The 13,978-nt window shown below is 50.9% G+C and overlaps 1 protein-coding gene across 2 annotated transcripts in view; it reads left to right on the top strand.

Annotated features, from left to right (window-relative positions):
* The first annotated feature begins 1,611 nt into the window (after positions 1–1,611).
* Positions 1,612–13,978, top strand: part of LOC122382907 (alkaline ceramidase 3-like) — a 51,345-nt gene continuing 38,978 nt past the window's right edge. The window contains exons 1-4 of one of the 2 annotated variants that reach the window (XM_043368831.1): positions 1,612–1,938; positions 2,963–3,087; positions 3,643–3,753; positions 4,168–4,273. In XM_043368831.1, coding sequence (XP_043224766.1) covers positions 2,991–3,087; positions 3,643–3,753; positions 4,168–4,273 — 314 coding nt within the window. In that variant the 5' untranslated portion in view covers positions 1,612–1,938; positions 2,963–2,990. Of the gene's footprint in view, positions 1,939–2,334; positions 2,405–2,962; positions 3,088–3,642; positions 3,754–4,167; positions 4,274–13,978 lie in introns of those variants that run through there. The other variant, XM_043368832.1, reaches the window with a different exon arrangement.

The raw sequence follows: 13,978 nt of genomic DNA, 5'->3' as shown, positions 1-13,978 counted from the left end.
CGCGCCGGCGGAACCGGGACGTCCGCTCCGGCCGGGTCGGCGGCGCCTTTGTTGTGAGTTGTCTGACGAGGCTGGGGTTATCCGGCCGCCAGTTACGCTCTGGGTGGGATGGGATGTGCCCAGCCATAGGGCTAACTTGGCTCGACATACGATTTACGGTCAGTTAGACGGGAGTGAAGTATCGTTCGGTGCCCCTGAGAGCTTGGCCTAATTGTGTCCCATGTGTCATTGAAAACGTGCCGTTGCTGTCCACCATTTCAGTGAACACCGGCGAAAGAAACATAGAGGGTAGAGCAGAAGCAGATACCACACACCAGCTACTTGTGATCTTTGTGATAGAGGTAGCAGACACTGCACACCTGCTACTTATTGAGGTGAAGTTTGCCGCCGCTGGATTAACAAATGCTAATTTGACATGCTTGCTTCCGTTCACTCGTGAATGTTCGCCGTTATCTTCGGTATCATGGTCTTCGTCGGGTCGCGTGCGAATGATATATGCTGATCAGACACGCAAAATTAGACTGCCATAATGACCTACGTGACAGCCCTTAACTTGTTTTCGTCGGTGGACGCGTAGCTCCTTGGATACCATTTGTGTGAGTGCTTAGATCTTGAAGTCTGAAGGTCACGTAACTGAAGGCTGAATTTGTATATTTCACAGTGATGTATGCTTTATAGAAAGACGAGCTAGCAGAACCTTGACCTTCGGTATCTCACTGAGGTCGACCGGCCGACGTGCCGCGACACTCAGCACATTTTTTTCATTTAGGTATGCACTATTTGATTTGATGACTTGGCGATTTGCCCGCCGGACGTCGCCTCACGCACGGCAAATTCGTCCTTCGATGACGCTGGCTACTGTGGAGATGGCACAGCGCTCCGGCTCGGCTCAGATAATGTCGGCTGGCTCTTCTTGCTGCCCTCAGCGTGCACCTACGCGGTAGCCAATAAGACAGCCTTACGCTGTGTGCTGTGGAATGCTGTAGTACGAACGATGTTCATAATTAAAGGTGTCATTGAACGCCAGTATCCGCACTGGACTGGTTCGCTAGGAAGCGCCTGTACTGGAGCTCGTTCAGACTTCCGGGCTTGGTGCAGGGCTCTGTATTTTAGCGGTCATGATGACATGACTATCTGTAAGAAGAACCTTGGACATGACTACGCTATGGCCATTCTCTGGCGGACTGTTGCGATGCTTATGTTGAGACATGTTAGGAAACGTCATGTAATTGCAAGTTGCAACATTATGTTTGTTTCGATTAGGTATTGCGAGCTGTTCGAGTTCCCGACTTCAATCCAATCAGCAGCTCGTTTCGTTTTGCAACGATGCCAATTGACAGGCATCGGTGTAGGTATTGCACAAGTGTCATTTGAGTCGTTACGTCCTATATCGCGATTGTATAACGACACCATGTTACCAGGCGCTGGACGCTAGCATTGCTGGCGACCGGCTCATCGGCCACACCAGCCATGAGCCAGCTTCCTGCCGGGCTTCGTGCACCACAGGTGCGTTCAGTGAGCTCATACAAGGGAGCTGTACGGTGCACCTGCACCCGAACTGCGCCCGTGCTACCACCTCGTGGCCACGTCGCCAACTAGGCGGTGCCGGTGCGCAGCTCGGTGGGCGGTTCGGGCGGTTGTAATGGAGCCCGCGGGCTGGGCGGCCGGCAGTGCGCAGAAGGTGACAGAGGGGGTACGGCCGTCGGCTCGGCGGCACCGGTGGCACGCGACCGCGGCGGTCGGACACGCGTTACAGGTGGCCCAGTGGTGCTGCACAGGTGGTGCTCGTGGTAACGCCGGAGTATCTGAGCGAGCCAGGCCAGACCTCAACCAGCAATAGTGTCCCGAGGTCTGTTCGCTCTCGACTGACACTGGTTGATCTCTAAATCTCGAGGCCGGCATCTCGCCGGCAAAAACAGCGGACGTCGCGAGACCGAGGTTAGTTTCATGGAGCCGATCGCAATCTACGCCTTATCAAAGTTGGTGAGTAGTAATCTTAGTTGTTGTGAACCTACCGGCCACCGGAAGGACCGTTTTCTACACCTAAGTCCTAACCCACTCCACCTTTTGAAAATTGAGAAACTTGCAGGTCACTGGTCACTGGTCAGTTGAGTGAACATACGTGCATACTCGTACATACGTATAATGTGAAAATGAATTAGGGTCGTCAGTAAGCACTCTACGGTAGTTTGTGTAACTTATCGCAGGACTGTATTTGTATTTTCAGAATCTTCTAAAATATTTGTTTATGCTGATCAATGGCTTTTTTGCTTCAAAATAAATATTTTTTGGATATGGAGCTTCTCAGCCGTGCTGCCATATGATTGTTTATCTGAGTTGTTTACGTTTGTTTGTGTTTTGTGTAGGCTCGAAGTAGGCTCCGTTTTTGTCAGTTTTGCATCAGGTAGGTATTTCATTTCTTTCTTGCTAAATGTTAAGGTACTTTCTTGATTTTGTGACGCATGTAGTAGTCGACTCGAATTTATATGCCGTTCTTTTGGTACGACAAACATGAACGTCAATCTAATCAGTGTGAGCTGTGGCGCTCATTTTAAATTTGACGTCTGGAGGTCTGGATGGTGTTGGGTTCAGAATTGTGTCAGAATCAGGTGTCAGAATGTATGCGTAAGAAAAATGCCGAAAATATTTGGTAGGCTCCCATCATCATCATTTTATTACAATCCTATTACTTTTTCTGTGCTTGTGCTGTTGAAGTTATGTGGCTTATTGTCAATTTTTAGGATGAGGACGCGACAACCTAAAGACTCAACTGTATGCTTTGGAACCGAATGGCGAATACTGTTTCGTTTGGGTCATGGACCTAATCAAGGCAGTATATACCGATCTAACGATGTTTCTTTGCTGCTCATGACTGCAAATTCACTGTAACCCGACACGACATGAATCAGATATATTCATTTTCAGGACGGAAGACTGGACGAGGCTGTTTGGTCTGTTTCAGGTGCGGCGGCTCTGAGGGCGGCATCAGCATGGCTCCGGCCGTGGAGGGGTTCTGGGGCAGCCCGACCTCCACCCTCGACTGGTGCGAGGCCAACTATGCCGTCAGCGACTACATCGCCGAGTTCTGTGAGTACGTCTGCACGTATTGTCACTGTATGATTGACAATCTGTGGGCTGTCAAAACGAGCTATGTGACTCACAGAACGTGGTCTGTACGGTGATGTTTCCGTCTAAGTGGCGTGAGATTAGGAGGAAAGATTGGACGGTGCTCTCTAATCCTCGCGCCGGGCTATAAGCCACAACCCGCTCTGAATCACGTTAGGAACTGCTGAATAAATGCACCACCGCATTTTTTGTCAGGAAATAACTGGCATATGACTGATCTGCACGGCTGTTAAAAGTTGAGCGTCTTTTTGCTTAACATGCCGTGCCTGTATTCACAAAAGTTCACATTCGTTGCCACTGACGAATGTCTACATTTCTGGCTGTGTGTCATTTCAGTTTGATATAATCCAAACAAAGACACCGTAACCCAGCTATCTATAACCCTGTAACCACGCGGCCTAATCAAGTCGACTTGACGTTTTGTTTATATAACGGAACTGATGCTGATGTTTTTACCAAAAATGGCATGTTCCGTCTCCGTGCTAACTGCTAACCGTCCGATGTCCGTCCCCGTAGGGAACACCATCAGCAACCTGGCCATGATCCTGCCGCCCATCTACGGCATCTACGAGGTGTTGAGGCAGAAGTTCGAGCTTCGCTTCGCTATCTGCTTTGTTCTTCTACTAGGTGAGTATTCGCGACACTTAAGTCGAAGCCGTGTTGCATCCGATCTCCATGTGATCGGTATGAGCTATTTTGAACGTAATACTAGCAGTTTGCCGGCGGTGTAGCGGGATTGTTGGCCTTTGGACGTGTTGGATCAATCACAGAACCTCGCTGAACACTCAAAGTGGTCGAGTGGCTACGTTTCGCTCGCCGAGATAATTGCAAACATGTTTTGCTATATAGGTGGGAAACTGATCTGAGATAAAATCTCCGCTGATCAAAGTCGTGAAACATTCTGACAGCTGTGCAATCGAAGAATTTACCAAACAGCATGCAAGGTCACCCTGCCCAAAAGGCCCAGAGGCCGTGCTGAACGGACGGCAGGCGGCGCCGAGCTCCGTGCCCTGGCTGACGCTGTGTCCCCTGTGCCGCCAGTGGTGGGACTCGGCTCCTGGGCGTTCCACATGACCCTGCTGTACGAGATGCAGCTATCTGATGAGCTGCCCATGGTGTTCTGTAGCTGCTTCCTACTCTACTGCCTGTGAGTACCTAACTCGATCAAAACTGGTTTGACATTGCAACAGCCGATTGAAGTGTGATTAATATTGGGAAATCAGCGCGATCGCACGCTCTGCACTTCCGACCCGATGTCCTCGCCGTCAATCTCATTAGATTAGTTAGTAACCTCTGCTATTATAGTCGCTATGCCTGTCGTGTCCCGGGGCAGCTGAGCGATATTGATGCCGGATCACATGCGAGCGTAAAGGCTGCTTCGACGACGCATTATCGAACCAATATTTGCTCGATAATGACGAGCACTCATCCCGGTATTGAGATAGCACAGAATAATACAGAAAATGGCTCCTCGTTATAATCGCATCATTCTGTTGGCTCATTGGCTCACTCTTTTTCAATCGTTGCTTTTCTCCCTTCTTCCGCCTTGACCAAAAGTTCACCGTTTTTCCTTTGTGTGCGTACCGCCCATGTTTTCCGTGGTTTACTATCGAAGCCTGGCGGGAAGCCAGGTTTCCGGCTATAAACTAGGAATGAGGGGAGGGACACGACTCGTTGGCGTGGGCGAGGGACGGTTTTATCGGGGAATGGAGATTGGGGGCCGTGAAATGGAGTGGAATGATGCGCCAATTCGGCAATCCTAGAGTCGTCTGTGTCGAGGAAAATACTCGTATGTGGGTTCCGGCGAAGATATTCACTATATACGGTTGTGTAGTTGCCCCAGGTTTCAAAGCCGGTTCAATTGAACTTGATTTTGTGGTGTCTATTTTTTTTCTCGTTCTAAACCCAGTTCCGTTTTCTGTGAAATAATCAGACGAGGCGGGTGACGCAGTGGCCGCTCGTGTTTGTCGGTTGGCGTTTGTCCCGTCACCCGATGTCTGTTTGTCGGTATGTCTGTCTGTCGCCTGCGGTAAGTAGACGCAGCTGTGCCTGGTCCGAAGGTGCGGCCGCTGGGGTGTCACCGTTGATTGTGACACCTGTTTTGGAGGTGTGTCAAGAAGTGTCACTTCTACCGGCTGCGGCTAGGGTTATGGCTCGTGATGGTCGAAATTTGACCCACTGCCGCCGGCGCCCGGCACTCCTGTAACTCGAAAAAGATGTGTATCCGGAGGAATGGGAGGAGCCTTATATGTAAACTTACATCCGAGAGGTACGGCTGATTCGGATAGTTCCGGCCACCGCATTGAATCCAACAGGGTTGTGTAGTTCTTTCGTTCATATTTCACGAAAGCGACGTCTTTTTTATGCTATATGCAAGTTAATTACACATGCCATTTGATCTACAGGTCATTTGGAACTTTCTGTGTAAAGCGTTCCTCAATTTCGTTTTATTCATTAAGGTGCATAGTTATACTATATAAATACTTAATTGATATATATTTAATTATATTTAATAAATTACTGCGCCTGGCGCCTGCATGCTAATTAGCAATAGCGTTCAGCACCCATTCGTACGATTGATCTCAGTGCACAACTCCTGGCTGGTGGTGACTGAACAGCGGAAAATGACTGGCCTTGTTCACTAGCTATAAGCTAGTCTGTCTAAGCACCAAGCCTCTTTTGTGGCTTCTGTTCATAGCTGTGTCTGCCACTGTGGGAAGCGCAGCGGCCATGGAGTACCTCCCCGCCCCCGCCCCCGCCCCCGCCCCTCTCAGGACGGTCTACTCGCCGTGCAGCCCTCAACGAGCGCTGATTGGCGGTTCGTTTCAGAGCTGATTGGCTGAAACGGCCGCAAACGCTCCTCTCCTCGCTCCTCCCGCTGGCCCGGCGCCACACTGGTCAGCGGAGCGCGCAGCTCCCTCCCTCTCTCCCTCCCTCCCTCTCTCCTCTCTCTCTCTCCTCTCTCCTCTCTCCTCTCTCCTCTCTCCTCTCTCCTCTCTCCTCTCTCCTCTCTCCTCTCTCCTCTCTCCTCTCTCCTCTCTCCTCTCTCCTCTCTCTCTCTCTCTCTCTCTCTCTCTCTCTCTCTCTCTCTCTCTCTCTCTCTCTCTCTCTTCTCCCGATTTCTTTCATTTGGCTGTTTTCATTTTCCCACTATCCCTGTCTCCTATTTTGTCTCTTTTTTCATCGCTCTCTCCAGCCGTCTGTAGTGGGCGTTGAGAGCAGCACACGGGATAAAGCAGCCATGGCTTACTCTGCACTGACTAGCCTGTATAGAATGCAACGCCTCTGATCACTACTATCTTGTTGACAGATGTATGTGTGGCCTTGAAGCGTTTCTTTTCCTGTTCAGACCAGTCCACTTTTTGTGTGTCACCTGCGACCTAACCTACGGGCGTTCACAATCGCTCTGATCAGCTGCTATATGTCTCTCCCTCATCCTCCCCACCCCCTATCGAAGCACGTGCTCCCCGCGCCGTCCCGCCCCTCCCCGCCCCGCCTTTTCTGATCACCTAGCCACCGACTATGCTCCGTCCTCCCCTCCCCTCTCGCCCTCTTCTCCGCCCATCAGCTGGCGTCACTCCACCCATACCGACGTCGCCAGCGCTGGCCATGGTCAGTGGTCACTCACTCACTCACTCACTCGCTCACTCACTCACTCACTCACTAACCGCATCCGCACAAAGATTTCTATCATTCTCCCGCTCACTCTTGTATTCACGCATTCTCTCACTCACTTACTCTCCGTCTCCCCATCGCTCTCTCCAGCCATTTCCCTGTTACCTTCTAAATCTCTTGCCTCTTTCCCTCGCTCTCCTTCGCTCTTTTCCCAACTAGCTCGGCCCCTGCCACCCTGTTTATCTCGTACTTCTGTTCTCCATAGCTCCCGTACTCTTTTACTCTGTCCTCCTCTGATTTGTTTTCTACTTATTCATCTTTTTCTTTCTCCCTTGCTCCTCACCCGTGCTGATAACACGATCGGCGGCGCTGTGGTCAGACTGTCTGGTCACTGTGCTGTGTGTACTGTGCAGTGACAGTGCGCACTGGCAAGCGCTGCCTGCCGCCCATTGCTGGCCTTGGTTCTCCGCCCCCACCACACCATGACTGGACGGATGGCGCATGGCGGTCGCACGGCCCGCATATAATTAACGGCGGGCGTACTGCGCGTCGGCTCAGTACATACGTTCGGTTCACTGGAGAGGGAATAGGGGGTTCGAGAACGAAAGAGGGAAGGATGGGAAGGACAGGGTTTCAGAAGTGATAGGACGGAGAGTGAGATGGCTTAGAAACGAGTTATTGAGAGTCTGATAGGAAACGGCGAATTCACGATGAGCATTGGCCAGCAGTCAGGGAAATTTCGTCTACCTTTGATGTTGAGCGGTGAGTTCGGTGCCGTTGCGAGACGGTACTGGTCTGAAGACATTACCTAGATGTTGCGCAACCAGCCTGACTGGTGGCCAGGCCGGGACTAGCAGTGGGTGGAATGTTGTGGTCGTGATTTCTGCAATTGGATGCAGTGGCTTTCCCTAGCGCACTTACATAACCAACAGGGGAAATTACGTGATAGATCATCGGTATCTTTCTGACTTTCGGCTGATTTGTCACGAACGTTCGTAACGCATTGCACGTTTACGTAAATCCCGACTCTGAGAACGCCAATCTCTTTACACGAAACTCGGTCAGCTTTCACTAACGTTTCAGCGACGGGCTATCAAAACTGCTAGCCTGAGCCTGGATTTCCGTCAACCAACACGCAGTATTTACCAGTTTCAACAGTTGCGCACTGATACCGGCCGTGAGCACACACGGTGCCCTAATCCGACGCCGTCTCACACCTGAACCATGCACCCCCTGCGCAATCTCTGCACCGGAGCCTCCCAGCCGAGCGGTGCCACCCGCGGTGCCGCGCCGTATCGGGTGGCGGCCGACGGGCCCGCAGTGCGGCGCACCTACCTACCCAGTGAGTGGACAGGCAGGTGACTTCATCCAGAGGCCACCGCACTGGCCGGCGTGCAGTGTGTGCACGACCGGAGTGGCCGAGAACGTTCGTTTGTTCAGGTGGTTGGGAGGATGAGATGGAAGAAGTTTTTGAGAGGGAGGAGCGGGGTTGATCTCTGATTACCTACCTTGCAAAGGGCGTTGCGGAGCGTTATTCGTAAACTTATCTTACCTAGGGATGGCTAAAGCGCATTCATAATTCGATGCCTTTTTCGTAACAAGATTATCAACTCTATGAAAATGCCCTTTGTCTGCTTGCAAATGCCTCTTTCCAGCAAACAGATTTATCTTACCTATTCAGTCTGTGATTTTGGATTTTAATGACGCCGATTGCGTGAGCATTAAAAGTGATCCCATTCTCCACTTTGATAATTAACATTGCGGAAACCGGCGCGCTAATAGAACATGAAGTGAAGTCGGCTCTAATTTACGGCTTGCAGCGGTTGTAGCAGTGAATCATTCGCTGTCTGTCAGCGGCCGCTGGGCGGTGGCTGCAGCTGTCCCGTGTCGTGGCGATCGGCGACAAGTGACGACCGGCGCTATATCGCCCTGGGGATCTGGGTCGGGCGGTCAGGCCCCGCCCTGCCGATGGCACCTGGCCACCGGCCGATCGGTGACCCCCCCCCCCCCCCCTGACCGATGATCAATGATATCGAGCGCCGCCGGCGGCCAGGCACCGGTGATTGTTCTCGGAGGTGACGGTAATTGATATCCGCTTGTGGCTCGGACGGTTAGAATCATCGGGGAGCATCCGGTCGGTGGGGCATAGGGCCGTTGGGAACCCGTTGATGTGTCTTTTGGGACCATGGTGAGGGCCGTCTTTTCGGTAAGATCATCGGGAACCGTCTAATTTGTATGGTTTAGTTCCACCGGGGACTCCTGGATTTAAAGTAGATTCAGCAGCATTTTCCTGATGGAAGAGGAGTGGATTATTTTTCGGCTGGAACTACAGGTGAGCCGTTACTTAAACTAGTCAATGAATGTCGTTTTATATGGTAGGTGAACCAGAAGGCTTGGCTTTTGTACGCTTTCAGGATTTGACTGCAGGGAGTTGGACCTAAACCTGATAGGTATCGCTACTTAGTTATGCCATTTAAAGTATACTTCTGCTGATCGTATGTTTTTTACCCAATTATCTACATGCATGATCTCATGCCAAGGTCTTCTTTATGATTCTGGAATCGTTTTATGTATTGTGGACTGAGTGAGATATGTCACTAAGCATTATGGCGATCGTACTCCCAACTGCCGAAGTCCCCTCAATTACTGTATGAATTAAAGCCCTCGCAGTAGAAGAGTTGTTTATCACATCCCGATTCCCGACATATGCTAGTATTCTACAGTACCTCGAATATTGGAAGGGGAGGAAGGCGACACTGGCGTGCAGTGCCATAACATGCGAGTACGCATTCGCAGAATTGTAAAATGTTACGTGAGCGGTGGCAGTCGCATGGCAACGACCTGAGAGCCCGTGTAAATCACACGAATTTTACACTTTTACATTTACACACGTATCTGTTGAGTGCCGGTGGAACACCTGGGTATATTCCTTCGCCCGTCGCCAGCAGTCCTGGGACCGGCGGTCTGCGTTACCATTCAACAGGTGCGTCCCATTGTCCCCGGCCGGCGGCGTTCTCGGGCCATCCGTGCTCGGTACGGCCAGACTCTGACGTCACACACAGACACACTGTCTGTGACGTCACCGGTCTGTTGTGTGACGTCACACGGCGCCGTCGGGTTGTAAGGGCTGATTGATCGGTGAAAAGGTCATAGTTCGATCGCCACTGCAGGCCGGCCGTCTGTGCAGAAGTCAACGCCGCGCCTCTTCTTGGCATTTAATTGTATCGGCCACCTGTTTGATGCCAATTGGTAATATCACACCATCTGTCTATGGGTGGCATTAACACTCGAAGTCCGTACTGTTTTCCACAATGAATGGTACTCAATATATGATGTTCAACGACTCGAAAGGCACAGTTTTATCTCCTTCATAAAACTCGTGTAAGTACTTGAAAGCTACTAGTGCATAATTTGACACTCTGTGCGTGGTCACAGTTGGCCGAAAGGTATTCGATGGGAACCCATGTCAAATGTCACGGAACCCCGTGAAATGCAGGTATCGTGCCACAGGACTATCGTTTTCCTCCTTCACACCTGTCGATTCCATGTGAATGGGGTCATATGTGCGAACGACATATTCATATATATTCACTTCAGCAGACACTCCACAGCAGAGTGGCTATTACGTGTCCATTGTCAATCAATAAAACGGTTGGGGGAGTCAAAATGGTACAAGGCATAACATAGCAATCGTCTGGCGCAGCAACACACCCACACCCACACATACACACACTAATAGGTAACACCAAACCCACGCACACTCACTCCAAATAAAAGATACGTTTTGCCGCCTGCTTAAAAGCCGATGGCTCGAGCCGTGTCTTTGATGCCGCTCTCTGCCGTAAAAGTTTAATGCAGGTAAAAGGTGAATGCGAAGGAGCAGTGTATAGCGCTAGACTGCTGCCTGCTCCGTTCGTTGGACTCGAGTCGTCCAAGTCGGGGCTGTTTTCGCATTCACGGACTGTTTGCTTGCTGACGGGGTTATTCATGCCCACGTTTTTCCACTAACGCCAGCTCAGGTACTAGGTAGTCCGGTCCGTATGGTTGGATTCCCATTTACCATGCATGAGGGGACCGCAAAACTTTGGTGTGTGGTTGTGTAACAGCTGAATGCTGTGACATTTTTTTTCATCAAAATCTTACATTTTTCATACATATAAACTGCCTCACATAGTACCCTGTCTGCCGGGACGCCGGAGCCAAGGAGGAGACCGGGTCACACGCCTACCGAGCAGCTGCGCCATCGAGCCGGCTAATGCCGCAAGATCAAACGCTCGCCGACGGTGGCGCAAACAAACTCCACCCGACGCCGAGCCAGTGGCCGACACGCCGGCGCCTCGACATCCTCTGGAAAAAACCGGAGCCGGGCCAGCTGCGTCCGGTGCAGCCAAGGACCGACACCCGGCGGAAATCGAGTGTGAAAACGTCACATCCGACACCGGCGAGGGGGACGACTCCAGCGGAAACAGCGGAGGAGGGGAGAAATCCGAAGCTTCGGCCGCGCCGGACACGCTTCCTCTCGAAGCCCCGGTCAGGGGCTGCAGCCGGAGATCAGCCAGGAAAGGACCGATTAACTGTCCCGGTCACAGAAATCGACCCCCCGCCGGAACCGGATAACGAAAGGAATAAAAACCGGGCCGCAGAAGAGGAGAGACACAGAACACCCGGGGAGTCTCTGCCGGCTGGACCAGTGCTCTCTTCCTCTGACTCTCTGGTGCAACACTCATCAAGAACAAGACCAATCTTCGACGCCGCCAAAATCAAGTGAGTCATCAGCAGAAGGCTGCCTGCCACTCCCTGCCCTCCAGCCATGCCCACCACACACGCATTCTCTCCCCCTTCCCCCATATCTACCGGACGTCTACCCCAGTCTAGACCTACCGTCCCGTAGGGGTCAGGCCCTGCCACCATTAGCAGATAGGGACAGCTGTGGGATAGAATGATGAGGATCGTGGGATGGTGCCGCGCTGCCGGGTGCGGCAATGGTCCATTTACATTTTGTGTCGGAGCCGGGACCATTTGCCAACCATTTACGCTCTTTTGTACGCGACCGCCAGGGCCGGGGGTAGGATCGTGGGAGGGTAGGAAAGTTTAGGCGCAGCTGAGGGAAGAGGGTCAGCGTAATGGTTTCACTGTATCCGGGTCCCGCCTTGCCAGCGAGTGGCGAGGGCTCGCTTTACCAATCTGTATCGGAGCGAGGACCATTTACTGGCTATTTCTGGCCCTTGTACCCCGTCGCGATGGTAGGGTGTGTATTAGGACAGGGCGTAGGAGGGGAGCCGGGTCACAAGTAACGCTGTACGGCACAAGCCCGTCTGCCGAGTCGGCGGGCCGCCAACGACCACACCCCTTGACTTTGTGTCACCTGATGCGCCGCGATGATGTCACTAATTAAGTTTAGCATTAAGGTAGGCCGCGCCTGTTAGGATTAGGTTTAAGTAAACAACGGGATTGACAAGTTGACAATCTCGAGTACGATTTACCAATAGCACATTGGTTAGTTGTCATAAATTGTCCGTGTAGTGTAAAATAAAGCGTGAAAATTTAAACAACCTGTCTGGGAAAGGGAAATGGGTAGCTATTTTTGCGTTGCGAGACGAGTATCAAGGAGGTCACTGACGCCAGAAACAACCACTTACGATTAGTGGTCAGATGGTCAAATTATGACGCCACGCATCACGCACAGAACGACCAGGGTTGAACACTACACGCAGCGGAGCGGTCGGTCGGGCCAGGAGGTCAACGGTCACCACGACGGAGCTATCAGCGCCTGGCTTGGCTTATAACCCAGATTTGAGTCAGTAACACTTCACTGTGCGGTCCATTGGGTACACCGAATCAGATCAGATTAATGTCGTCTAGATTTTTCACGAAATAAACTGTCAATTGGTACTATTCCAGTCACTAGCATACAATATTTTATATTCTATGCAAAGTTCCAAAATGTTCTTTTTCACCTGTAAGTGAATATCCGCCTCACCAACCGTCAGCCTACCAAATCATGCCTTGTTTCGCCTAATTACCATCAGCGTTCAGAAAGATGTGACGAACCCACGCAACCCAGACCTGAATTGAAATTTAACGTAAGCCAGTAGTAACTTGAGCGCCTAATATAATGCCGTCTATTAATGAAATGTCTCAAGGAGTCAATGAAACCAACTTTTAACGTAAGGTGAAACCAGAAACGCGACTCATTACATATCGTCAAGACGTGTCCTGTGAATTCAGCGCTTGGTCCCTGGGCAAGGATATCTTCAACGATCGGTTACATCTATCCGTGCATTGTAGCTTACTATTACGCATTTTTGTCATACCCATGATAGACGCCTTACGTTACTTCGAGGAACGCAAAGTGGTCACATCTACTTCTAATGCCGGTGATTCATTGGTGGCGTGCCTAGACTCGTTGATGAAAGACTTCAGAAGCCCAAAATCTGAGTAAGAACTTTTTTTTTGTATCTTGAAATCGTCCCAATCGAACCGTTCAATACGTATTACAAACCGTTCAATACGTGTTAATGCAGGATTTCTCTAACAAGAATAGGTTACAGGACAAGTGAAAGGGGGGGTTTCCTACTCCGTAGTAATCAGCATTCTAAATCATGTTTGACTTATCAAGTTTAAGTATCGCCTTCCCAGACCCCTGAACGCCGCGGCACGACCTTAAAAATTATTCAACAACGACAAAGGGGTTCGTGCAACGAACTCAGTAACGTTCATAATTGGACCTCAGTTCGATGCGGTTAGCTCGGGTTTTCGTTAATCTTTCACGGTTCCGCGCGAAGCTTACTGCCTGGCTTACTGCAAAACCCATCCCACCAGCACGAAAAGGAAGGGCCACTTTGGCATGCACAAGCGTCAATTCCACTTGCGGTGTGACCCCTGGTCAGAACGACACGCCACTAGCGCCACCTACAAGGAATTACCCAGCGCCGACCACACGCGGTCCGGCCAGTGCCACCACGCAGACAAGCTAAGCACTCGCTCGCCACCTAGCGTCCGGTATACCAAGCTTTAGTTTCCAGCCCTGCCGTGAGAGATCGCAGTGGTGATCCATGATTGTGCGTATAATCTTACCAGTAAGTCAAAAAAATCGTGATAACGACGCAAAGCTCTGCTTTATTCCGGTATCTTAATACATTAACAACTTTGAATTAACCTGAGTTAACCAAATTTAGCCCTTGTAAGCATAAGAATACCTCAAGGTACTAGCAGCTGGGTGAATTACACTATCTCT

The sequence above is a fragment of the Amphibalanus amphitrite genome, unplaced genomic scaffold (assembly GCF_019059575.1).
Source record: "Amphibalanus amphitrite isolate SeventyFive unplaced genomic scaffold, NRLGWU_Aamphi_draft 000150F_arrow, whole genome shotgun sequence".
NCBI lineage: Eukaryota > Metazoa > Arthropoda > Thecostraca > Balanomorpha > Balanidae > Amphibalanus > Amphibalanus amphitrite.
The sequence above is the reverse complement of the archived record's forward strand: the minus strand, read 5'-3'. Positions and strand labels throughout refer to the sequence as shown.